Source organism: Ovis canadensis, chromosome 13 (assembly GCF_042477335.2).
Source record: "Ovis canadensis isolate MfBH-ARS-UI-01 breed Bighorn chromosome 13, ARS-UI_OviCan_v2, whole genome shotgun sequence".
NCBI lineage: Eukaryota > Metazoa > Chordata > Mammalia > Artiodactyla > Bovidae > Ovis > Ovis canadensis.
Genome location: NC_091257.1, coordinates 61398781 through 61426061, shown reverse-complemented (window position 1 = coordinate 61426061; position 27281 = coordinate 61398781). Strand labels below are relative to the sequence as shown.

The 27281-nt window shown below is 46.1% G+C and overlaps 1 protein-coding gene, 1 non-coding gene and 1 pseudogene across 10 annotated transcripts in view; 1 reads left to right on the top strand and 2 right to left on the bottom strand.

The window, feature by feature from the left end:
- Nucleotides 1-757: 757 nt before the first annotated feature.
- LARP4B (La ribonucleoprotein 4B) overlaps nucleotides 758-27281 on the bottom strand; it is an 85323-nt gene continuing 58799 nt past the window's right edge. For 3 of the 9 annotated variants that reach the window (XM_069547937.1, XM_069547936.1, XM_069547933.1), the window contains 13 exons: nucleotides 20762-20840; nucleotides 19953-20089; nucleotides 17087-17190; nucleotides 15680-15790; nucleotides 13888-13941; nucleotides 13590-13799; nucleotides 11521-11627; nucleotides 10790-11041; nucleotides 9818-9863; nucleotides 7243-7407; nucleotides 5030-5148; nucleotides 4819-4933; nucleotides 758-4068 (listed from right to left, as the gene is read on the bottom strand). In XM_069547937.1, the coding sequence (XP_069404038.1) occupies nucleotides 3796-4068; nucleotides 4819-4933; nucleotides 5030-5148; nucleotides 7243-7407; nucleotides 9818-9863; nucleotides 10790-11041; nucleotides 11521-11627; nucleotides 13590-13799; nucleotides 13888-13941; nucleotides 15680-15790; nucleotides 17087-17190; nucleotides 19953-20089; nucleotides 20762-20840 (1772 nt within the window). In that variant the 3' untranslated portion in view covers nucleotides 758-3795. Of the gene's footprint in view, nucleotides 4069-4818; nucleotides 4934-5029; nucleotides 5149-7242; nucleotides 7408-9817; nucleotides 9864-10789; nucleotides 11042-11520; nucleotides 11628-13589; nucleotides 13800-13887; nucleotides 13942-14616; nucleotides 14824-15679; nucleotides 15791-17086; nucleotides 17191-19952; nucleotides 20090-20761; nucleotides 20841-27281 lie in introns of all 9 variants that reach the window. The other 6 variants (XM_069547939.1, XM_069547935.1, XM_069547932.1 and 3 more) reach the window with 3 other exon arrangements.
- LOC138929743 (small ribosomal subunit protein eS12-like) lies at nucleotides 26109-26532 on the top strand (annotated as a pseudogene).
- Nucleotides 26975-27046, bottom strand: TRNAC-GCA (transfer RNA cysteine (anticodon GCA)). Its single transcript has one exon. It is a non-coding gene; the product is annotated as a tRNA-Cys (tRNA).

The following is a 27281-nucleotide window of genomic DNA, read 5'->3' as shown; positions in this document are numbered from 1 at the left end:
TCCTGGGTCCACAGGTGTGTGTGTTCATCCCATGCACACACAAGCATGTGCAGGCTCCATGGCTGAGCCAGAGCTTCAGCATGGCCCCAGGGGCCAACGTTCTGACAACGTTGAGCAGCTTGAAATCAATGCTCCTCAGGGTGCTGGAATCCTGGGTCCACAGGTGTGTGTGTTCATCCCATGCACACACAAGCATGTGCAGGCTCCATGGCTGTCTTAGGCTAATTCAGCGGGTCACACCTGCTGTGGACAATACCTTTTGCACCAAAAAAGACCTGGTCTCCAAACAGACCTTGGGAGGCCCAGAAGCCTCAGCTACTGCAGGCGTGGGATGGCTCCAAGGGGTCAGCGTGGGTGTGGGCTACTGCTGAACTTAGGGTCAAGTCCATCACAGTTTCTGAGGCTCACTTAGGATTTGAACATGATGGCCCCATCTCTACCCCAGGTGACTTTTATGTGGGCATTTCCTGAGTTAAGAACATTTAACAGAAGAAACAGAAGAGCCCGACACAGGGATACTTATTCTCGTGGTAAACCTTGGATTTAACGATCTGTATCCTCACCAATACTTGCTGGAGCACCCACCCTGCAGGCTTACAACTGAGCCACGGGGCACAGCACTCCCACTGCAAGGACTTAAGAGACGATGGAGCCCGTACTTCATTCTCATGACATACATGGGATCAGACAAAATACTATTTTTTTAAAAGTTGCATTCTTGAAAATTATAATTTTAAAAAAGTCAAAAGAAAACCCAAACAGTGCCTAAATCTTTATTTTTCATAACCTACATTTTTTCAAATTAGACAGTTTTACACTGAATGACACAAAAGGAAACTTAAATTACCAATAGTTTACACATAAGCTTGATTCCAGTCTTAATGAAAAAAAGTAGAACAGAAACAGAAGCCCTGGCAAGGCGTCCGTGCCCCTGCCCTCCTGCAAGCTGGCGCCACGGCTGCTCCTTCAGGCCCATCGTCCGCTGCTCCTCAGACCTGGCTGCAGACTCTGGCCATGCCTGCCCTGAGGCCAAGGCCCCAGTGCAGACTCCACGTGGCGCCGCGGTGGCCGACCATGTGGCAACGTGACGTATTTCTTGCCACACTAGCGACCGCCAGTGGTGGTTACAGGAGGGCCTGATCAGAAACAGCATGACACGGACTCTCAGAGAGCAACGACTGTGCGAAATTCATGTGAAACAGGGCGGGGCTCTCCCCCCCAACTCTCCAAACGACACTGCACAATTGTCCGAGGAGAACGCCGTCTGTGCCGCCGTCTCTGACTCTACCTGAGGGACTGCCCGCAGAGAGATGCTATGTGGCAGGAAGCCAGACACCCCCATGCTTTCTGTGAGTGAAAACTCTCAGGAACCTCAGAAAGGCGGGGTTGGGGGACATTACATGGCTATTTGGCATATCACCCTAGCTTAATTAAAAAGGATGCAATAAAAATGACATCCAAGTGAAGTCTAGACTCGAGGCTGCGGGAGCGGAGGCCTCATGTGACCAATGGGTCACACCACTTGGGGGCCCGGCTGCCGTCACAGGGCCACACAGCGCAGATGGCCCTCCAGGGAGGGGCCTACTGAAAACCAGTGTCTGGGCTCCACGGGGCTTGGACTTCAGGGCAACATGCTGCATCGCTCCCTCCTCCGGCAGCCACATCACGGGGTCCTGGGCCTCTCCAGCTCTTCCTATAGTATGCACTGGTTTCGGTGGAACAGGTCAATCATTTCAAACTCTTAGTCAGCAATCTCACAACTATAATGAAGTAAATTCCCTGCTCCTTTCAGGGGCCTCGGAAACATGAGCACCGTGTGGGTGTCCAGGCCTTTGAACAAAGACGCAGCTCTCCAGGAGACGGGCCTGCTTTCCTCCTCAGGCGTGTCATGCTTATTAGCCATTTGTGATTCTAAAGAGATTATTTCTCACTTTCACTTGCATATCCTGCCAGTTTCCACTTGACAGATTATATTTTGAAAACCCTTTCACAATTAGCTGTGATTAGTACATACTTAACATACTTTTAAGAAGAGCAGGAAAACATTCGAAGGTTTTAATCAGACTTCCATCTCCCTTTCGCAGCAGCAAAGAGGCAGAAATCAGTTCAACACACCAGTACAAGAGAAAAAGAAAAAAAAACTTCAACAAATTAAAATAATATTCAAACCACAACATTGAGTTTATCTACATCCAGGTCAATAGTAACATTTATAATATATCAATTTTTATCAGATTTTTCTCTTTAGGGTACCTTTTTAATATGTTCTGATTATTTACAACTGTACAAGCAAAGCACACACTCCCAAGTGCACATATTTAATACAGTATCGACTATTTGCATTTACAGGATTTTTCAACAATCTGAAAAAAGATCAACTGTGTAAGATCTTCCAGGTAAATTACAAACACGGCTGCTAGTCCTCCCTACAGTGCTCACCCAGTGACACTGTGACAGCAGACCCCACTCATGCCAACCCAGGTCCATCTCAGAACTCTTAAGCTGTCCTATACAAAAGTTAAGGCAAAGTCATTTTCAAGTTTAAATAAAATTCAAGTCTTTAAATATTGGATGGAAATAATCTCTTAAAAAAAAAAACCCTCAGTCTTATTAAATAACATTTTGTGGAATAAACTGTATGGTTACATTTAGCAGGAAATATTCTTATTTTAATGTCTGCTGCTTAGAATACGTAAAGAAAAAATTTAGGCATTTTAAAACAAAATAATTTATGTTAAACTTTATTATCAACTGCTAGCTAGTGCATGCGTGTTCTTGGAGAGCAGCACTTGGAGAAGGGATCATTGACCCTGTCTTGGAGGTAAGGAGAGTGGGCTGGAACCCTCCGCCACCAGAGGGCACCACAACCGCCTCCCCCACGATCCGCGCGGGGGCCGGGAGGATCTAGGGGGGAGCCGGGAGGACCCCGGAGGCCTGGGGAGTCGGGGGGGAGCGGGGGGCAGGAAGGCCGACTGTGAGGCGGGCTCCACGCCCTCCCCACCCACTCCCCACCCACTTGCGGGAGCAAAACGTCAGGGTACAATTTTGCGGTAACATGTCAGTGGGCTTACAAAGTTTATATTTCATTTGAGTTCTATTCACAATGTGCTTTGAGTTTGTCTTACATAACAACCACTTGAGACTAGAGTGAGGAGCTGGTTACTTGCTGGCAGGACAAGAGGGCTCTCGGGGCTGTGCAGGCTTACTCTGCCCAGTGGACCAAAACCGGACTCTGCTTAGAAAATGCTAGAACCACCTGTTAGGTTTCTGAGCGAAGGGCAGCTCCCAGGCTGGCGAGCCCCACCCGCTCTCCCAAGCTGTGCTCACAGCATCACCTCAGTCCTCCTCCCTCGGTCCTCAGCTTCACCCGGCGGCCTGGACATCTTAGAGATACGCACTTGCTAACCAGTTATTTTAAAAAATGAAGTAGCATAGTTCCGCTTAATTTAGAAAAACTCACTATATATATAGCTTGCATTCATAGCCACATGGAGGCTTAATAAAAAATATCAATTTGTTAGGATAAATGCATTTTCTATCCTGAAAAAAATCAGACTTATGCATCACCTCCAGTTAAGCACCAACCTAAAATAAGGTTTATATTAATTAAATCCTGAAAAATAGATTTTTTTCAAGAGGGGGGAAATCCGACTCATAGAAGAAAAATAACTTGCAGGCACCTTGTGGGCCTCATCTACACTGCAAGCTCCTAGCCAGCGGCTCACTCACGTCCGAGCAGGATAGTGCCTAGTTGTGGCGACCTCAGCTCCTCGCAGCCCTCCCAGACCTCGGTGCTCACTGAGGGGGCCTGGGTGGGGGGCTCTGTTCTCTGTGCGGACGCCGCCCCAAGCCCGGGGGTGACGGCCGGCGGCCCAGCGGCCTCCTCTGGTCTTTGGGTGGTCCTGGGCTGGATTTGGGGGCAGGGGGGTCTCTCTCCATGACCTTCCTCTCTTCCTTCCCACAGCCGACCGGGTTTGGCTTCTGTTCTTTCTGGGGTTGCAACGGGGAAGACGGTGGCTCTCTACTTGTCCTCTGACAAATCTCTGCGTAGCTGGGTTTTCGCAATTCCTGGGAAACGGACAACTCTGGGATTAGTGTGATGACATCTGAGAATCAGGTTCACAGAGGCAGAGGTACAAGTTTCCAGCTGTAACCACATTCAGAAGTATCTTAAATGAAGAGTTCCTGCATTTCAACAACTGAGTTTCCCCTGGAGCACAACTTTCCCTCCAAGACACTCTACAAATACTTTGTAAAAATGGATAAAAGGATAAAAGGCATGGAGAAGAAGAGTGCAGACTGAACTCCTTCCAGCCTCTGGCCTGTGGGCACTTCCGAGGCACAGACAAGCCCAAAGAGGTGGCAGACACCAGGCAGCTGCAAGAAAGAGAGCAGCAGCTGCTTTTGCTGACCACGCGGCCTCCAGGACCGAGGAAGAGGACGGCCGGCCTGTGTGGGGGGCTGGAGGTGTGATACAGGAAAGTCAGAGGTAACAACTTAAAAAAGGGGAGGGGGTTTCCAGGTAAGTGGAAGCATGAAGGCTAAATGACAGAAGAGGACATTTAAAGTCTGTCATCTCCATCAACCATTTGTAACTTAAAAATGAAAGGAAGAGCAGTAGGGTGGGAGACGGGGGGCCCGCTGATCCACGAGGCACAGGAGCTGAAAGCCATAGCTCCTCAGGTGATGAACAGCCACAGCGGTCAGCTGGAATTATCACCCAAGGCCCTGGTACCCTGTGCAGAGGGCCTGCTGTGCCCGTGCATGGCCACCCCTCTGGAAGCCCCTGGGCACCCCCCAACCCCTGCGGGCACGTACCGAGGCGGCACCGTTCACCTGCACCGATTTACTTGCAGTGGTGCTCAGGGCCAGGGCAGGAGGCGGTCTGTCCACACTCGGGGTTTCCCTCTGCTTCTCCACCACCTTGGTGTCCCTGGAAAGATGCCACCGGGCACATGCATGAGTGGACATGAGTGGGCAGCCCCGCAGAGGGCACTGGGCACGGGGCCCCAGGCATGGCCGGACTTACTCGGGCGGGCGGGCAGGGGAGGGGGTGCGCTCGCAGGCTACGGACGTGGCACAGGGCGCCAAGGGCTCTCGCGGGTGCACGGCAGGAAGAGTGTTCGTGCTGGCATCTGCGTTCAGGCTCTGAAACCACGAAGAACAGTTCATCACCGCACAGAGGCACGGCCAGCAGGACTCTGTCAATGATCTTAAACACACAGCGATGGTGTCCGCTGTCTTTGGGAGCAGGCGTGGGCCAATCCTGGGCAGAGGGGACACTGCAGCAGCCCCTTCTCTGGGCAGACCCCATCGGTCTCCAGCCTTCCTCTGTGTGCAAGCACAGCGGCTGGCACACCCACCGTCCCAAAGGGACCGGACCGCACTCATCTGAGCTGCCGGCACCTGAACCCTCACATCTACGGCACAGAGTCCCCAGCAGAGTCCAGCACAGCTCAGCAGTGCAGGGACATCAGTGCATGGCTCCACACTGACTGAACCCGAGTGCCTTGAGGGGTGAGGGCGGCAGTTCCCACCTGAATTCACCAGCAGCCCCTGAAAGCTGACGTGAACTCTCCTGACTCAACAGGAAGCAAAAGAGACTTAGTCCGTTTAAGGCAGACACCTGGCGATAGGCAGTGACCACTCAAACACACAGCCATTTTCTTAATTAAAAAAGGCGACAGAACAAATAATGAGCTAGAAGGGAGCCTGATTGCCAATAGGCCTTTTCTCAAAATCTCGCTCTTCAAAGCAGACAGAAAGTTCAGAAGGGAGAACTCTGCAGGAAACAGCACTGCCCTCCCCATCCAGGAGACCAGGGTTCAATCCCTGGGTCAGGTAGATACCTCCTCCTGGAGGAGGGAATGGCTACCTAGGCACAAGGGAGGTGGTAATGGCAACCCAGGGGCCATGAGAACCATCATCTCTCACGATTTTGTACTCAAGGGTGATGGAAACACGGGCATGGAAATGCCTCCTTTGTGTAAAAGCTCCCTCACGCCCAGGGCATGTGTGGTGCTGCTGTGCTGTCAGAACCTGTCCTGTCTGGGCCTCCCAGGACCCTATACGCCACCAAGGTCTTCTGCTGAGAAGCAGTGACACGGGCCCTTCCACCTAGAATCAGGCTCAGACTTCTTAAAAGCAGCATTTCTTTCGTCAAGATAAATTTCACACAAACTTGAAATGTAAAAAAAAAAAAAAAAAAAGTAGTAAAAAGAATTTTTTTAAAGCTATTTTTGAAACAAGGCAGAAGCCTGCTTGTCCTGTTCCTCTGTCCACCTCGAGGGGAATGGGGTCCACATGAAGCTAGGACTGGCCGCACCAACTCTGCCATCACTCCACAGGGCACTGACACCTCAGACATCACTATCTGGAGTTTAAGGTATACAGTGACGCACAGGGCATATCAAGTTTACTAAGTGCTTCTCTCTAAAATAAAATGCGGAATCCTCTCAATCTCGAAGGCTAAAAACAGGAGCAGTAATCACACAGCAGTATGAGACAACTAAAGACCTGGCTTAAAGGGTACCATGACCCTGCCTGGCACTAATGATCTCTGCAGGTTTCCCCAGGTCCAGATGCTATGGATGGGGTCTGCCAGGCAATGCCTTCCCCAACCCAGAGTTGGGGATACTGACTTAGATCCGGGGGCAGCAGGTGGGGCGATGGTGGGAGGGGGACAGGGCATGGGGGTGATGGTGGTGGCAGGCCAAGAGCTCAGCAGGGTGCTGGGCGAGGCGTTCCGGCCCCCTACCCTGGTCCTGGCAGCAGCTCAGTCCCTCTGCTGTTGCCGGCAGCAGAGCCACAGAGAGTGCCTGGCGCTCACAGTGCTCGTCATCCCCAGGATGGAGTCACTGCTAAGGAGTGACCCCTAGGAGCGTGGCAGCCCACAGAGGTCACCAACCGCTCCCAACCGCTCCGCCCCCACCCCCCCGTATTATAGTAAAGTTGCTCAGGCTTCTAGTCATTCATGTAGATTATTCAAAACATGTTATTTCTGGCATGATTCAGATTTTTCTTTTTCACTCTGCTGATCTGGAAAATGAAAGCAGGTCCTAAAAAACAAGAATAATGACGCAACCTGCATTTCTATAACCCAGTAGTGCAGGGCTCCTCTCTGACCCTGCCGCTCAAAACCTGGGAGGTCACTGCGTCACTTGCCCTCCACAAGCCTCTTCCACACGTGGAAACAGCATGCCTGTGAAGAGCAAGAGCAAGCATCAGGCTCGGACATCTTACCCTTTCTTTGGATGTTCCTGCGAGCAAGCCAGACAGCCTGTTCTCAAACAAGTCCTCTGTCTTCAAATGCCCTGCTGCCCCAGGCAGTGGGGGGAAGCTGGACAGGCCTAATTCGAAGCTGGGGGACGGCGGTCTGGGCGGCGTTGGAGACTGAGTCTGACTCCTCTGAAAGAGAAGAACACGGTGCAGTTGCCCAGGGTGGCTGGGCAAGAGGGTCTCAGAAACACCTCCCTAGTCTCTGAGGTCCTCAACCCTGCCAATGTGGTCACCTATCAAAGGTCACCTGGTTAGGCAGCTTCACCCATGAAAGCAGAGCTGAAAAGGCAGAAGGAACCGCAGGGCTCTGCCAGCCACGCTCAAACATGCGGTAAGAGCTGGGTGTGTGTGACACCGAGATCTCCAAGCAGCTGACACAGACCAGTGGGACACAGCAAAGTCCTGAGAACCTGCATCTTGACATTAACCTTATTCACCTCCACACAAGTTCTGTGTTATCTAAGAAATTATAAGAGGAGAAAGTAGAAGAAAACAAAAATCATGCTCTTAACTCTGTACAACTTATGTTAGAAATTACACAAGGATTTCTATTTAAAAAAAGTTAAATAGAAAAGGGAGGGGGGTTTTCGTTACCTGAAAATTAACTTATTGAAACTCCTAATATTTTTAATCAGCATGTAAAAGCATGGTATTTAACAAGAGATTCTATCACACTCCCTGACTTCAAAAACGTAAACTCAGCATGATACTCAAGTAAAACTTTTAAGTCCAAGACCTCAGGAGAAAGGCGGTGATGTTTTTTTAGTGGAACGCTCCTAGTCAGCCTACTAGCAGCCGTTCTGAGCACCCAGCTCCTGAGCTAAGAGAGATGAGACGGAAAGGGGACGTGAGCTTACACTGGGGAGAACACAGGTATTTTTAGCTGAATGGTGGGCTACTTGGACGGAAAGTCATGCCCTCCTGGGGCTTACTTCACAGGAAAGGCCACAATTTCCCAGAAACTTAATACCAACAGGCATCTCTACAGAAGTAAAATCTAGAGAAACTGTGGTAGAGCTCAGGAGCCCAGGTCAAGGATGAAATCAAGCTGACCACTGCCCGAGTACGCGCTGGAGCTCTGGCCTTCTCCTCTGCGGCACTGGTACCTACAGGCCGCCAACTATGCTTATGCGCGTGCCCTCCTCCGAACCAGGCTGCACTGTGCCCTGCAGCCCAGCACACGCTGGGTCATGCTCACCTCAAACCAATTTTCAGAGGCTTCACTTTAAAGCTCTGCATGTTTCTGAGGTGAACCCAGCTTTTCGGAAGATGAGCATTTCTAGGAAGGAAGACCTGGCTTTTAGGACCAAAGAGGCAGCGTTTGAACATTTTTAGAGTCTGAATGGCTTTAGGTGAGGCATGAGTGCCATCCCTGGTCCCAGGGAGTGTGGCCTGGCCTCCAGTTCATGTCTGCCACCTGCCTCTAAGCTTCTCAGGTGCTCAGAACACCTACTGCAGCGACGGGCTCACTGTCAAATACACACACCTACACCACGTGCGTGGGCATCTGAGTGGTTCCAGGCACGAACACACAGATTAGGAACACAACACAGAACGAGACTGGCATGGCTATGGGATACATTTCCCCCTGGAGATGATGCAGTGAGCAGAGGGATGACTCCTGTGGGGTGACCAGGATCTCAAGAGACAGACGCCCGTTCTGTTGGTCTAAATGTACAGAAATTCATGCATTCCAACTGGAACCAACCGACACAAACTGCCTTACCAAAGGAGTCACCAAAAACTAGACTGAACTGACAAATATGGTAAAATCAGGATGTTCACTTATTACCAACATGCACTTTCTAAACTCTAGGCAAATAAAAGCTACATCCTGTAGGGGGAGCGCATAACTCGATGGCTTGGGGTCCAGATGGAGAACCGCCTCAGGGTCTTCTCCAGCTTCCAGGTGAGGAGCTCTGTACAGAGAGCCCACGTCCACAGGCACAGCACCCACAGTGGCAGGCGCTCGCCCCCATCGGAGCGCTGCAGAGCCACCTAGAGGGAGAGCTGTGCAGTCACTAAGTGACACAGTCACCCCAGTATGCCCATCACTGACTGATTTTGGGTCTGTCCTGACTGTAAGCTACAGAAGGCACTGTGTAGAATACTTTCCACACAGTGGTTACAGAGTTAAATATTTTGAATGAAAAACACTGATGAGCCAATTCCTACATGGGAGGAGTTCATTCTGCTTGTCCAAACTCACGGTCCCAGTAATTTCAAAGTACAACACTACCTGGTTATCCATACAGAAGCACCCATCTGGATGCCTGTGGATAAACCACACATATGCAAGCCGCCCCTGGGTGCACCTGTGTGCTGCACAGGGAAGTCAGGGGTTTCTCAGGAAACCAGCCATCACCTCCTCTTCAGAGCATTGAAAGGGGCCATTATCACCCAGCCAACACCGCATGGCGAGAAAACCGCAGGACCATGTCTAAAAGCTCCTTATCACACCTTCATCAAACTTCATGCTTGTTCAGTGTAAGTGGGGTTGAAACGTCAGGCAAAAGTGGCAGGGCTCTGAGGTACTCACTGTGAACTTCTCCTCCCGCTTCTTTCGATAACCAAAGGAGCTCTTCCTAGAGAAGAGGAAAGCAGCAGACTGTGACCTTTTCCACTTGAAACAGATTTCACTGAGCACAGCGTGTGCACGTTCAGTCTTCACAACTTTGTAATCTACTATAGATGGCTTTAGAGTCTAAAATCCCAATCTTATAAGGAAAACAAATTTTATAATAAAGAAGTAAAACTGAGGTCTAGATAGGGATATAAAAGAAAACATTGATTTAAATAATTTTCCCATTTATAATTTTTGTTATGATATGAATATTCAAACATCCATTCAGCTGGAGTGGCAAGGTGTGTAAAATCTGACACGGAGCTATAAAGGTGAATTGCAGAAAAGAAAAAAAAAAAAAACCAGCAACGATGATCCATTGGATTGATCATCCAAGGGCACAGCGCCCAGGGAGCCTGGTCCACTCCCAAGCCCCCAGCCCTCACTCCACTGAACCACATCGGGCTTCCTCTCCCATCTGCCAGCCTTTCACTCCATGGTTCCCAAGGCATGTTTCCAAGGTTCAAGGTCTAAACCGCTGGCTTCAGTGCCCTTCCCCAAATTCGGCTTAAGCCCAGCAACAACCCCACCTTCCGAATGGATGTCATGCAGGCCTGAGAGCACCAAGACACTTCACTGCCCTGATGGCTTCCATGCTCTGATAATCAATACAGCTGCCCAGCCAGGGCCGGCACGTTAATGACCAGGACCAAGGGTCTGGCCCACCCTCGGTTCCACGGAACAGTGTCCTGTCACCACAAAGATGGGACCAGTCAAGTCTCTGCTCTAAAAGTAACCAACCCTGTGAGTGACTATACAAGACCTTGGATAGTTATAGCCTTCCCTTTGATTTTCTGTGAGGGACATTTAAATTCATGGAGTTTGACACTACTAATAGTTTTAAGTAGTGCCCACAGTACCCGTCCAACAGAAATCATGAGCACTCACCTCCCTCTGCCTAAGCCCGGGGAGGACTCGAAGCTGCTCTGCTCCACGCGCCCAGGCCCCACGTCTCTCTTGGCAAAGGCCGGAGGGTTCTGGAGCCGAGCTCGCGGCTGTGCTGTCTGCCTCACTTGTGGGCTGCGCACACCGTTCATCAAGCGATCAGCAGTGAAGTTAAATATGGAAGGACTTTCCAGCAGCCCGGGACCCCTCTCTGCACTGGGGATGGCATGGCGCAAGTGAGACTTACTAGGATTCCTGCAGATGAAACGTTTGTGCACACTCAGTCCCCAAATGATCACGGTGTTAGGAAACAGGTGTGCCAATACAGAAATGGCTGAGCAAAAGTCTGCTCTCTACTTAGGGAAAATATTAGCAATGATACTTTAAGCAGTCAGCTCCTGACACGTCTGGTAAAGCAAACCTAAACACAGCATCAATGTTCTGCGTGGCTGCAGCTACATCCGAATGGAAAGCAGACACGCACAGAGGCAGTGTATCCGTCCCCATAGGGTGCTGGGGCACACACGGCAGGGAGCTCCATGCTTGAGTCTTTCACCCCAGTGGGCCGGACTGCTGGTCACACCCACTGGCAGTGAGCAGGACACAGCCTCTCCACTGAGTGTGACCACTGAGTGTGATCACATGCACCTGCTAGCCTTTGGCAGTGCACAGTGTGGTGGCGACCTCCTGTTACAACCCTGCAAAGACTGCAGCCTTCCCCCTCACAGACTTGCCTGCTCCTCGGAGGGTACTGTCTGAGTGAAGCCAGAGGAGATGCGGCAGGTTTGAAGGTTGGAGACGTGAACCCATTTATAAATCCAGTATTTGGAAATGGCGTTACCTAGAAAACAGACTTCAGGTTGGTTCAGTCTGGTACCGGATGTTCACATCACACCTGTAGCACTCACCACGTGGAAGAGCGCTGGGCAGGATGACTGCCAATGGCCAAGGTGTCCTGAGAGCCCACAGCAACCCCCAGGAATCTGCCTCACACACATGGAAGGGAGCATCTGCCCAGAAGCCCACCCCGACCCCCACCTCCCTCGCTGAGCACAGGCAGAGCACGGGACCCACTCGCTCATTTCCAGAGTCCCAGTGCCCAGGCCAACACCCCCACTGCGCCAACACCAAGCCAGCAACTCTTTGTTCCTGGTGACTTCAATAAAATCCATCAGAGTCCTCAACCCTAGGGACAGTCAGGGATCTGTGTCATAATCATGACCTCTGAGAGGCTCTTTTAACCTCACCTGCATGTAAGTCTTGCTCTGAGTATCATGGTATTTTCAGATCATTCATAATTATGTCCCAACTCACAATTCATGGTAATATACTACATACAAATATACTAACATATTATGTCAGAAAAAAATTAAACAGGGTCACAGTGCCCTTAAAAGACACAATACTAAATATAATCTTAAAATGTAAAATAGTAAGTGAAGAATTTTAAATATCAGCCAATTATTTTAAAAAAATCTAGTCATAAAAATAAGATAAAACTTAGCGTTGAAATGGTTCTTTTTAAAAAAAGATGAAGAGGGATCACTCCAGTTTTCTGGATTCTGAACTGTGGTTTCAAACACTTTCTGTATAAACAACATTCCTTGATTGATCCAAGGCATTTAGCCCCCAAGTGCCACCCAGTTCCCGCCTACATTAAAATGAAAGGAAGAGTCAAAAAGCTGGCGATTCCTCTTAACTAGAGCTAACCGAAAGCTATAATAATAGGATGACTAGAAGCAGTTCAAGACCAAACTAAAATCATTCAAAATTGTAAAAGAAAATGAAACCAACAAAAGGGAAATTCTGAGGGAGAAAGATGCAGTGAGACCTGTGTGAGCATCTCTGAAGTTCTTCTGTGGAACCATTGTGTACTTAGAAACATACCCACCACAGCAGAACTAGGTCCTGAAGACTGAATCATGGGAGAACACTTGAGATCAATCACTTCGTATGTGCAATTTTACACGTAAAACTACGGAATTTAAGTAACTGTGCTCAAGAGTTAAAGTAAAAATAAACTGGTTGCTAAGGCAGTTGGTAACACAACTTGTTGAGAACTAACTGGCCCCATCTCGCCGCTCCTGCTCACAATGACACAACCTGTTTTAGAGCAGTTGCTGGGCCTCACATGGCCCAGCCAGACCAAAGGGACCAGCCACTCGTCCAGACAACTGATGCGGAGGTGAAGGACAAACACAACCAGAGCCCAGAGACAAAAGCACCCAGTAGGCCTCCTCTGGAGCAACCATTCACCTGAGAGTGATGGACACTGCCACAGTCCTAGTTTGCAAAAAACAGAGCATCAGCAATGTGCAGTGAAGCCTGCCATCCATCCTCCATTGTCTGGGACTGTCACAAGCTTAGGAAACCCCATTCTCCCCTTCAGACCACGTCCCACTGCACCCCTTCTGTGCTCAGAAGGGCCCAGCTATCCCACAGCTCATGACCACATGTCGTGCTGTTCTCAGGGCTACACAGCTAGGAGAGGACACACACGACAGGAGGGAGGCAAACGGGCAAAGGATAGGGATTGCATCATCAGAGATTTCTTCAAGTTTTTGCAGCTATTTATCTCCCAGTGACTGAAAACCCCCCACAGAGCGTGAAGGCCCATCTGACCGTACCACCTGAACTGGCATCCCCCTAGAAGAGGTCTCTATCGCCAGCCATCTGAACTGGCGTTCCCCTTAGAGGAAAGTCTCTATCACCCACCATCTGAACTGGCATCCCTTTAGAGGAGGGCATCTACTGCCCAGCGTGCCAAGGGTCTGCGAGAGGAGCTCCAGTAAGGCCGACTCACCAAGGGCGGGTCAAGATAGCTGTGTGTCGCTGACCACGTCTGGGGGGCTATCAGGCTGTACAGAGGGAACTGCTGCTGGGGACTATAGACTGGAGGTAAGTAAAACGACGCCGTGTAGCGCTGCTGGGTGTAGAGGCTCATGTCCAGAGGCCTAAAGCCATTCTTTGGCAAAAACGTGTTTATAGCTATTGCCTTCGCCTTTATCCGTGCCTATGTGAAAACACAGAAGTTTCTGTTATTAATAGAATACTCAAGGACACTGATCTGCAGGTAAAGCATAACCAATGGTCTTGCTTACCTTAATCGGTTTTCCTTGAAAGGTTTTGACTTCTTCTCTCAGATACTTGTAAGCCTGAGGACAAAATCATCCATAATACCATTGTGTTAATCTTATAAGATGAACCTACAATTAATTCAGTACCTCAAGTAAGCAATTATGTAGTAGAATATGGTGGATGAGACCTAGAACAAGGATTCTTCACCTTTTTGGGGTCATGGACTCCTTAAAAGATCTGGTAAGAGCTATGGAGCCCCTAGCCCAAATTCTCAAATTAGTATGATGTTATAAATTGATTACCCGTCATTAAAGAGAAAAAAGGAAAAAAATTCTCACAAGCAGTATCTCTATATAATTTAAGCATTAACAGAAAGCACAAAGCATTTCACAGACCCTACGCCAAGAGTCCTCACCTGGGAGAACACCAAGCTCCTAGTAATAATGCCATGGGCACTCAGAATCACATGGCTTGGGGTTGCGATATTCAGAAGTCACTGCTTAGACAGCTCCTTGCTCATCTCCAAGTTCTCCTACGTAGCTCTGAGGGCTCTGCATCCCCCAAGCTGGCCGTGTTCTCCATCCTGGTGGGGGGCTGGAGAGGTGGCTGGCACCTGATCCACACACCTGCCTTCTCTCACCTCCCATCACCCTGCTTCTCCTGGTCCCTCTCTTTCCCTCCATTCAGGTAAAACTTGTCTTTCAGGCTCCTCTCTCTCTCTCCTGAAGCCCCTGCGGTCTCGCCATGCACACCTCACATTCCACGGCTGTTCCTCTACACAGGCGAGTGCTTCCTCTGAACACGATGCTTCCTTCCACGGCAGGGAGCCATCTGAATGCCCCGCCTCCCCCAGGGCTCCTCAGTGCCTTCTCATGCACCTCATAACACAAGGCTGCCCAGGCAACGTTAGAGTCAGGCACAAATTTCCCAAACGCTTTTCCAAATATTGAAATCATTCTCTGCACAGAGATAAGAACAGAACCAGTTTTCCTGGGCTGCCCATGTTACATGTCCTTAGAAAATAACGCCTATGCTCTGCACACTGCTACAGAACTGTCTACACACACACACATACACATACACACACACACACACCTATTTAGGATTTCCCTGTACTTTAGGTTCACTGTAGATGGTGACTGGAGCTGTGAAATTAAAAGATGCTTGCTCCTTGGAAGAAAAGCTATGACCAACCTAGACAGCATATTAAAAAGCAGAGACATTACTTTGCCAACAGAAGTCCATCTAGTCAAGCTATAGTTTTTCCAGTACTCATGTATGGATGTGAGAGTTGGACTATAAAGAAAGCTGAGCACTAAAGAATTTATGCTTTTGGAACTGTGGTGTTGGAGAAGACTCTTGAGAGTCCCTTGGACTGCAAGGAGATCCAACCAATCCATCCTAAAGGAGATCAGTCCTGGGTGTTCACTGGAAGGACTGATGTTGAAGCTGAAACTCCAATACTTTGGCCACCTGATGTGAAGAACTGACTCACTGGAAAAGATCCTGATGCTGGGAAAGATCGAAGGCGGGAAGAGAAGGGGACGACAGAGGACGAGATGGCTGGATGGCATCACCGACTCAATGGACATGAGTCTGAGTAAACTCCAGGAGCTGGTGATGGACAGGGAGGCCTGGCATGCTGTAGTCCACAGGGTTGCAAAGAGTCGGACATGACAGAGCGACTGAACTGAACTCATAGCCAATTGTCACCCCTGTGCCCACACTGAGCCCTACCATGTACTGACTGCAAAGTGCTGGTAAACTGCACTTCACAGGGGGTATGGGGCAGGGGGTGCACAAGGAAGAACTTACCTGTTGTGCATCAGCTTCTGTTTCAAATGTAATAAACCAATTATCATTATAGGCAAATTCACAGTTTATAAATCTCGGTAAGTTATCTCCTTTAAATAGTGCTTCTACTTCCTACAGGAAACAGAGAAGTTAGAAATTAATTCTCAACTGTGCACCGTTGGTCTTCACTAAAGAAACATGAGGCCTGTTCTTAGGACAGACGCTGAAAAGACAACCCCAGCTCATCGAAGTCCAGGGCTCTCTCTCCAGGTGGCTGAGGCATTTGAAGTAGCTTCCAGAATTACGATCCCATTGTGACAGGAAATAAGCTCACAACCCACTGACAGCTCTCCCAAACCCCAAGAGACCAGTAATTAAATTAACGGGAAAATACCAGTAGGCTAATGATGACACAATTAAGAGTGGGAGAAAGATAATTTAAGAAATCAAAAAATGAGCTGGACTTTTGACACTAACCAGATTTACCCTCCCACATAAGATAATTACAAACAAAAGATAAAATATATGAAATAATGGCTTTCAGACAGTGTACCCTGGGCTGTGCGGGATAGCATTCCGTAGAAGAACAGGTACAGATGGTCTAAGAGTGCCTGACTCATGGGTGGGGCTTCCAGGATGTGGTGTCAGGAGGGTGGGCAAAGGCCTAGTACAAAGCTACAGAGCTCAGGGGGTTCCCCCAGAGCTCTGTACTTAGGACACAATAACCTGGAATGGAGAGAACCTCCGCTCCCTCCAGAGTTCTCCAGGATCAGGGAGAGTCTCTAGCAGCCAGAGTGGAAAATGGAGCTCACACGGGACCACAGGTGGAGCCCTCAGGAAACACTGGCCCAGGGTGAGGCCAATCTGCTTCCACGGGTCCAAGTCACTGAAGTGAGTCACAAACAGCTCAGGAACATGCACAGGAAGGAATACAAAATACTCTGTACCCAAGAAAGTAAAACCCCAAACACCTTGCATCCACCCCAAATTTGCCAGGTGCACAAAGAAATAGAAAAATATGACTTACAGTGAAAAAAATCAACCACCAAATTAGACTGAGAAACACACGGATACTGGTATGTTGGCTCAAGTTGAGTACAAGCCACATGGGTGTGCACAGCACCCCTCACTGTGAAAACACTTGCTCTGAGAGTTATTCAACATGAACATGTTCTCTGTCTCAACTTGGTGGTTTACTATTCTTCAAAATGAGTAACTATTGAAACCTTTTTTCTTTCTAACTTCTAAATACTAAAGTTACCATAAACTCTATTTTTTTTTAATGTAAAATGTACAGTGAAGTCTTGAGACGAAAAAGCGTTATAGTATGGATTTTTGGTTTCGGATACATCTCCCTAAAAACCGCAGAACAAAGGAAAAAACATGCCTCCAAAAATCCAAGTGTCTTTCTGACGAGAAAGGACTTACTTCTACAGGGGTGGACTCAGGTATCTCACGTAGTATCACTATGCAACGGTTCTGATTTGGCCTTACTTTCTCTCCCTTCTCATCCACTTGGACTAAAGGTAAAGCTGTAAAGAGAAGAGAAACGGAAGGTACACAGATATTAAAATAAATCCACTATCTGCACTCCACTGCGATCTGATGGAGATCTCCACCAGGACATATCAGACCATATTCCCAGGCACATTAAAGAAAGCTGTACACAATGGGGAAACCATCAAATCTGTGACAATTAAAACATAAACTATGGAAAGGTTCAGACCAATCTCATGTGTCACATTTAGGGGCTCTGGGGAGTCTTGCAGGAGCTGCAACTGAGGCAACTCTGTGACATACACCCTCCACAGCTTAAACCATCCCAAGCCCATTACAATGCAAAACAAAGCCTTTCTCCTTTCTATAAGTCCCCTGTCTCCTTACAGCTTGATTCTGAACTCAGAGAAGCTACCAAACACTCTTCCCTTAGCCCCCCCTAGTGATGGATATTCCTCGACCAGAGTCCACCGTCGAAACAAGGGTCAACACTGCCAGCCAGCACGGGGACAGGCCCAACTCAGGTTTCACTAGCTTTTACCTTATCTCCTTTTTGTTAGATTTTCTGGAGTCACTCTGTTGAGAGTCTATCACAGGCAGACTCGGGTCACCACACAGCAACATCACAACCAGGGCCCAGAGCTGTGCACCCCTGTGCAGACACGCATTACTACCCTCAGGAGTGGAATCATTTCATGATGGGTTCACTAATTTGAGAGGATGATAAGGGCATACTATGAAAAAGTTCAGGCTAATAAATTAGACAAGCTACATGAAATCGAAACATTCCTTAGCACCAAAGTTCACGTCTGGGAAGTAGGGTCTATGAGAGAAAAACGCTCAAGGCTCACAAGGTTTCTGGAAAATCCTATCAAACATTAAGAAAGAAAAAACACCTATTCTACAGTACAAACTCTTCTGAAACACTCAGACAATACTTTCCAATCCAGCCTATGAAGCCCAAATAAAAAATACCAATAGAACCTTTTGAAAAATCAAAATGTCGATTTCTGAAAATCACATGGAAATGCCAAGCACTTAGAAGAGCCAAGACCAAGCTGGAGATTCACAACTACTCGAAGAATGACGACACAGTGAAGCCAGTACCATCCGCAAGCTACAGCAATGGCATCAAGACAGACAGATGGAGGACAGACACACGGCCCAGAGAGAAACCACCAGGGAGTTTACCCTGGCAACTGGCCCAAAGGCAGTGCCCTGTGGAAAGCAGAGCCTTCTTAATAAATGGACTGGAATGGCAGCACATGCACATGTGAGGGCGTAGAGAGCCCACACCAACCACATAAAAATCAGCTGACAAGGGTCCACAGAGCTAAGAGTGTAAGCCCTAAAACTAAGAACTTCTGGGAGAAAACCCCAGAAATGCGGCCTTGGATTAAGCAAAGATTTCTTAGGTACAACACCAAAAGCAAGATCCATAAAAGAAAAAAATTAATAAACTGGGCTATATAAAAAATTCAAAACTCTGCTTTTCAAAAGACACTATTAGGAGAACAAGGAGAAGCCACAGACTGGGAGAATATATTTGCAAACCATATTTCTAATAAGGACTTAAATATAGATCACATATCTCAAATTGCATACATATACATGCCCCTCAAATCTCAGCTGTAAGAAAACAAAAAAAAAATAAAAAGAAGACAGAAGTGAGGCATCTGAACAGACACCTCAGCAATGAAGCACCTGAAAGATGGCTCGATGTCACCAGGTGCTAAAGAAACAGAAATTAAAACCACAATCAGACACCATCACACACCTGCTAGAAAACCTCTGTGAAGGAGGCCTTGCAGGGGCACCAGGAGACCCTAGGCAGCAGTGTCTGTAATCCTGACTGTGGTAAAGCTTTTGCCAATGCACACGAGATGATCGACTCAACCGTACTCTTTAAATACATAGTTCACGATGTGTCAACTATACCTCAGTACAGGAGAAGGCAATGGCAACCCACTCCAGTACTCTCGCCTGGAAAATCCCATGGACCGAAGAGCCTGGTGGGCTGCGGTCCATGGGGTCGCTAGGAGTCGGACACGACTGAGCGACTTCATTTTCCCTTTTCCTTTCATGCATTGGAGAAGGAAATGGCAACCCACTCCAGTGTTCTTGCCTGGAGAATCCCAGGGATGGGGGAGCCTGATGGGCTGCCGTCTGTGGGGTCGCACAGAGTCGGACGCAACTGAAGCGACTTAGCAACAGCAGCAGCAGCAGCACAGTGGCTTTTAAAAACAAATAAAATGGTAAAGTTGTGGAACCTCCATCTGCAAAGTGAACCAGGAAGTTCACACCTAAAATATCTACCCTTCCTGAATTCCCATGGGTCTCTGAAGTAACCGTGAAACTTCCCTTTGACACCACCAAATGTCCAAGAAATAACTTCATTCACAATTTGCTGTTAAGGAACAACACAATAATATATCACCAGTACTTCAGCAGGAAGCAGGAATTTGGAAAGAACTCCTGTGACAGGGCGTGCTGATTCACATGCACACTCCTTCACCCTGAAGAGCTTTTGACTGCACCTCTCATTCACACTCTTCCCGCTAGCCCGTTCGACTCTCAGCACCCATAACCTGGGATGCGCCTGAGGCTGTGGTTCCACAGCACACTGACGCCCAGTGTGACATGCACCTCACCAGACTGTCACAAAGTCTGGAGGGTGACAAAGGCACCACTTGCCGTCGAGTCCTTAGCGCGAATAGCTGTGCCTCTAAGTGTCACGCTGGCCAGAAAAATGCCGTCTGGACCATGGACGACACAGCCTGGACTGCAGTCCACTTACATCTCAGCACCTCAACAATCAGGTCCATGTCGGTGCTGAGCTTCTTGATGTGGTCCAGGTTAGCTACTGTGGTGATTGGCACGTACTGGTCACTGTCCATCTGTGATATAAGGTACATGTCACTAGCAAGGTTCTCCCTGCAGAAAGAAGACAATCTTTCTTAGTTCACAGCTTTTTTTAAATTTTTCACATCTTTATTAAAAGGAAGCTTCATGAGAGGAATGAGTGTGTACGATGTACTCTGCTATTTGCCATCTCTCTGACCTTGGGTCAATTTTGTCAAAGACATCTGGGAAAGCAGAGAGAGCAAGCGTACTGCACTTTATACAATCAAAATCAGTACGTAAGTCAATCTTTAAAAATTATTTCTAGCTTATCTCTATTCAAAAAGTGTTTTGAGAAGCTTATTAAAAATAGAAACATACTTCTTAAACTAAGGAACCCCAGCCCAGAGAATGAGAAAGTAAGAAAAATGTGAAAAGGCCAAGAAAAGCTGGTGCCCAGAGTGCTTGTGGTTCGGGTGGAACAGCCATCAGAGAGACTATGGCTCCACCCCTGGCCTCCCAGCTTCTGCAGCAGAGGCTGGGAAAAGCAGGGAAGTAACCAACTCACCACCACCTGTGAGACTGGCTACCTACGGCCCCGCCCCCGAAGCCTGATTCCAGGGGCATGGGATGGCGATAGGAGACCTTGACTTCCTACAGATGGATGTACAGACACATGTTAACATGTAAAGTACTACATCTATGCAGAGTAACAACATGAAACCCCTTAGGTACCAGCTGCTAGAAAAACACTACCATCCTTACCTAGACAAGCAGAATTCCAATGTCTTTTTAAGTACTTCCCGGGGGTCTTCCTGGCTTTCTGGTTGAGATTCATTCCCTCCTACATAAAGGCAAAGGAAAACTGGCTTAAGTTCACCAAGCACTTGATTCAGTATAGCAATTTTAATGGTTTCAATATACATAGTAATTTACCTACATAACAGTAAATATAAAAAAATTATTTTACAAGGAAATCATATAGGCAAACAGAAGGAAACAAAAAATCCCTTACCCCCTAAACAAAAACAGTTTCAAAAAATAACCTGAGGAGTAAGATTTATTAGCAAAGTTTAGCAGGAGCTTTTGTCTCAATTCAAAAAGGATTTTCAGGTGACCTACAAGCAGACAAGATGCTAAAAATATAATAAAGGAAATAAAATAACTAAAGAGTTTTTAGACACAACTATATATATTTGCATGGCATAATAACAATACATGCAGGATTTTCTAACAAGAGACACTTGCATTTTAAATGTCAAAGTTAAAGACCATCAAAATCAAAGACAAAGTGGAAACACTAATGACAAAGAGACAGTAAGTGTTTTATATAAAGAGCTTCAATAAAATCTATCTCCCACCAGGAAAAAACCAAACCAAAACAAACAAAACTAATGGACCTAATGAGACTGAAAATTAGAAATAGGCCTTGAAGCCGCAGTCACATTCCATCCCTTCATCCAGACAGGGCTCTCATGCACACATGTTCAAGTCCACACTGAACGGATAGCACTGCCTCCTGAGATACCTCCTGCATGCCGGGCACTGCTGCAGAGCTGCCTGTGTGTGTGCTGTGTGCTCACTCATGTCTGATCTTTGTGACTCTGTGAACTGTAGCCCGCCAGGCTCCTCTGTCCATTGGATTCTCCAGACAAGAATACTGGAGTGGGTTGTCATGCTTTTCTCCAGGGGATCTTTCTAACCCAGGGATCAAACCCATGTCTCCTGTATCTCCTGCACTGGCAGGTGGGTTCTTTATCACTGAGCCACCTGGGAAGCCCCAGCAGAGCTGCTTAGCCTCAGAGGGGCAGTATCTGCTCTTGGAAGGAGGCAATCAATAGCCAAGCAAGTAGACAGTAAACAGAATCGGACACAAAGGAGAAAAGCACAGGGCACAAGCAGACTCAAGGCAGAAGGAATAATCAACAAGCTAGAAAACAGGTCATGTGAAATTAGTCAGCTAGAGGAATACAAAGGAAAAAGAATGAAGAATAACGAAGAAAGCCTACCTGACTTGTGATACACAACCAGCAGTATTTCTGTACACTAACAACAAACTATCCAAAGAAGAAACTAAAACAATCCCACTCACAACTGCAAGTGAAAGAATTAAAAACCCAGGAACAAATCTAACCAAAAGGAGAAAGCTCTGTAAGCTGGAAACCTGAAGCTACTGATGAAAGAAATTAAAGACAAATAAATGAAAACATATCCCCATGTTCTTGGGTTAGAAGAATACTGTGAAAATCTCCATGTAAAAATATTCCAAGCAATCTACAGATTCAGTGCAATCAATCCTTATCAAAATTCCAATGGCATTTTTTGCATAAGTACATCAAACAACCCTAGAATTTGCATGGAACCAAAAAACTCTGACTAGCAAAATAAATCTTGAGTAAGAAGCACAAAGCTGGAAGCATCACACTTCCTGACTCCAAAGTACTTTGAAAAGCTATAGTTATCAAAAAAGTATGCTACTGGCATAAAATAGACATACAGACCAATGGAATAGAACTGATAACCCAGAGATAAACCCACATGTATGTGACCAGCTGATCTTCAACAACGCTGCCAAGAATACTTCAGGGGAAAGGACAATTTCTTCAATAAATAATGTTGGGAAAACTGACAGCCACATGCAAGAAAATTAATGAAACCCTTATCTTACCTCATATACAAAAACCAACTCAAAATGAATTAAAGACTTACATATAAGAGCTGAAACTGTATAACTAAAAAAAAAAAAAGAAACACCCAATGTAAAAAAAATGTCCTAGCCATCAGACCTGGCAACAATCTTTTTGGATATAACACCCAAAGCACAGGCAACAAAAGCAAAAATAAACATGGGGACTACATTCCATTAAAAAGGTTTTGTACAGGAGAACAAGATGGCAGACAAGTAGGTGGACGTGGAGTACATCTCTCTCCACGGATACATCAGGAATGTACCTTCAGACACAGAAGTGCATGCAGAACACAGGCTGAGAGTGGACAGGAAGACCTGACCAGAGGAAAAGAATAAACAGAACCACGCAAAACTCACTATCAAGCCCTGAGCCTTTGGAGTGCGAGCACTGACTCCAAGACTCTAGACTATCAGAGAACTAACCCCAGAGAGTATCAAATAGAGAGAACTCACACAAAGAAAACCACCTGAATACAAGACCTGGCATCACCCAACCACCAGTAGAACCCTGTGCAGGACTCCTCATCTAACCAACAAACAAAACAAAAGTACAATCTCAATCAGCAGCAGACAGGATTACCACCTCACTCAGCATTGCTCATCAGAGGAGAAACAAACAAACACTCAGCACAAGTCTCACCCTATATGAAGCTGACACAAACCACTGGACCAACCTTACAAGGGCAGAAACCAAAAGGAAGAAAAAATTCAACCTTCAAGCCTGGGAAAAGGAGACCTCAAACACAGTAAGTTAAAAAATAATAATAATAATGAAAAGGCAGAGAAATACCACACAAATGAAGGAACAAACTAGAAGCACAGAAGTCCAAATAAATGAAGAAGAAATAGGCAAACGACCTGAAAAAGAATTCAGAATAATGATAGTAAAGATGATCAAAAACCTTGAAAACCGAATGGAGGAAATGCAAGAATCAATTAACAAAGACCCAGAAGAATTAAAGAATAAACATACAAACAACACAATTACTGAAATTAAAAATATTCTAGAAGGAATCAATAGCAGAATATCTGAAACAGAAGAACGAATCAGTGAGCTGGAAGATAAAATGGTGGAAATAACTTCTGAAGAGCAGAATAAAGTAAAAAGAATGAAAAGAATTAAGGATAGTCTCAGAGACCTCTCAGACAATATCAAACACACCAACATTCGAATTATAGGGGACCCAGAAGAAGAAGAGAAAAAGAAAGAGTATGAGAACATTTTTGAAGAGATTATAGTTGAAAATTTCCCCAACATGGAAAAGGAAATAGTCAATCAAGTCCAAGAGGCACAAAGAGTCCCATACAGGATAAATCCAAGGAGAAACATGCCAAGACACATACTAATCAAACTAACAAAGACTAAACACAAAGAAAGAATATTAAAAGCAGCAAGGGAGAAGCAACAAGCAACATACAAGGGAAACCCTGTACACTTAACAGCTGATCTTTCAGCAGAATCTCTGCAGGCCAGAAAAGAATGGCAGGATATATTTAAAGGACTGAAAGGAAAAATCTACAACCAAGATTACAGTACCCAGGCAAGGATCTCATTCAAAATTGATTAAGAAATGAAAAGTTTTTCAGACAAGCGAAAGTTAAAAAATAATTCAGTACCACCAAACCACCTTTACAACAAATGTTAAAGGGACTTCTATAGACAAAAAACACAAGAGAAGAAAAATGATCTACAAAATCAACCCCAAACAATTAAGAAAATGGCAATAGGAAATTATCTATCAATAATTACTTTAAATGTAAGTGGATTAAATACTCCAACCAAAAGACACAGATTGGCTGAATGGATACCAAAACAAAACCCATATATATGCTGTCTACAAGAAACCCACTTCAGACCTAAAGAAACATACAGACTGAAAGTGAGTGGATGGAAAAATATATTCCATGCAAATGGGAAGCAAAAGAAAGCTGGAGTAGTAATCCTCATATCAGACAAAATAGACCTTCAAATAAAGAAGATTACAAGAGATAAGGAAGGACACCACATAATGATCAAGGGATCAATCCAAGAGGAAGAAACCCTCTTGGGTGCAATATCTATGCACCCAACACAGGAGCACCTCAACACATAAGACAAACACTAACAGACATGAAGGAGAAATTGACAGTAACACAATAAGAGTAGGAGACTTTAATACCCCACTCACACTAATGGACAGATAGTCAAAAGAGAAACACAAGTCTTAAATGATACATTAGATGAGATGGATTTTATTGATATCTTCAGGACATTCCATCCAAATGCAAAAGAATACATCATCTTCTCAACTGCACATGGAACATATTCCAGGATAGATCACATACTGGGTCACAAATCAAACCTCAGTAAATTTAAGAAAACTGAAATTGTAACAAACATCTTCTCTGATCACAAAGCTATGAGACTAGATATCAATTACAAGAAAAAACTGTAAGATACACAAACACACAGAGATTAAACAACACGTTTCTAAATAACCAACAGGTTACTGAAGAAATCAAAAGGGAAATAAAAAAATTTCTAGAAACAAATGACAATGAAAACATGACACCTCAAAACCTATGGGATACAGTGAAAGCAGCTCTAAGAAGGAAGTTTATAGCATTACAATCCCACCTCAAGAAACAAGAAAAACATCAAATGACAACCTAACTTTACACCTAAAACAACTGGAAAAAGAAAAAAAAGCAAAGTTAGTAGAAGGAAAGAAATCAAAAGATTCAAACAGAAATGAATGAAAAAGAAATGAAAGAAACAACAGTAAAGGTTAATAAAACTAAAAGCTGGTTCTTTGAGAACATAAACAAAACTGACAAGCCTTTAGCCAGACTCATCAAGAAGAAAAGAGAGAAGGATCAAATCAACAAAATTAGAAATGGAAAAGAAGTCACAACAGACAATGCAGAAATACAAAGGACTGTAAGAGACTATTATGAACAACCATATGGCAATAAAATGGATAACCTGGAAGAAACAGACAGATTCTTAGGAAAGTTCAATCTCCCAAGACTAAACCAGGAAGAAACAGAAATTACAAACAACCCAATTACAACCACTGAAATTGAAGCTGTGATAAAAAAATATCCCCCAAAACAAAAGCCCAGGACCAGATGGCTTCACAGGAGAATTCTATCAAACATTTAGAGATCTAATGCCTATCCTTCTAAAACTCTTTCAAAAAACTGCAGAGGAAGGAACACTTTCAATCTCATTCTACAAGGCCACCATCACCCTGATACCAAAACCAGACAAACACAGCACAAAAAAATAAAACTACAGACCAATATCACTGATGAACATGGATGCAAAAATCCTCAACAAACTTTTAGCAAACAGAATTCAGTAACACATCAAAAAGCTTGCTCTTTCCCTGCTGCCATGGAGCCACGCAGAGGGGGAGGTTTGGGTGCATTAATGATTCGGCTCCACCTATAACCCACCGCCATGGCCGAGGAAGGCACTGCTGCTGGAGGTGTAATGGACATTAATACTGCTCTGCAAGAGGTGCTGAACACCGCCCTCATCCACTATGGCTTAGCATGTGGAATTAACAAAGTTGCCAAAGCCTTAAACAAGCGTCAAGCCCATCTACGTGTGCTTACATCCAACTGTGATGAGCCTATGTATTTCAAGCTGGTGGAGGTCCTTTGTGTTAAGCATCAAATCAACCTGATTAACGTTGATAACAACAAGAAACTAGGGGAATGGGTAGGCCTCTGTAAAACTGACAGAGAGGGAAAACCCCATGAAGTAGTTGGTTGAAGTTGTGTGGTGGTTAAGGACTATGGCAAAGAGTCCCAGGCCAAGGATGTCATCAAGGAGTACTTCAAATGCAAGAAATGGTGAAATAAAACACTGAGTTCTTGGGGGCGGGGGGGGGGGGGGGGGGGGTGGGGGGAAAGCTCATACACCATGATCAAGTTTGGTTTATTCCAGGAATGCAAGGATTCTTTAGTACACGCAAATCAATCAATGTGATACACCATGTTAAAAAACTGAAAGATAAAAATCATATGATAATCTCAATAGATGCAGAAAAAGCCTTTGACAAAATTCAGCACTCATTGATGATTAAAACTCTTCAAAAAATGGGCATAGAAGGAACCCACCTCAACATAACAAAAGCCATACATGATAAGCCTACAAAAGGCAAAAAAGGCAAAGCACTTGCTCAGTCATGTCCGACTCTTTGCGACCCCGTGGACTGTAGCCTACCAGGTCCCTCCATCTGTGGGATTCTCCCGGCAAGAGTACTGGAGTGGGTTGCCATTTCCTTCTCCAGGAGATCTTCCCCACCCAGGGATCGAACCTGGGTCTCCTGCATTGCAAGCAGACGCTTTACCATCTGAGCCACCAGGGAAGCTCTGATAAGCCTACAGCAAACATTATTTTCAATAGTGAAAAACTGAAAGGATTCCCTCAAGATCAGGAACAAGACAAGGGTGTCCACTTTCACCACTATTATTCAACACAGTTCTTGAAATCCTAGCTACTGCAATCAAAGAAGAAAAAGAAATGAAATCCAGATCGGAAAAGAAGTAAAGCTCGCACTGTTTGCAGATGACACGATACTGTACCTGCTGCTGCTGCTAAGT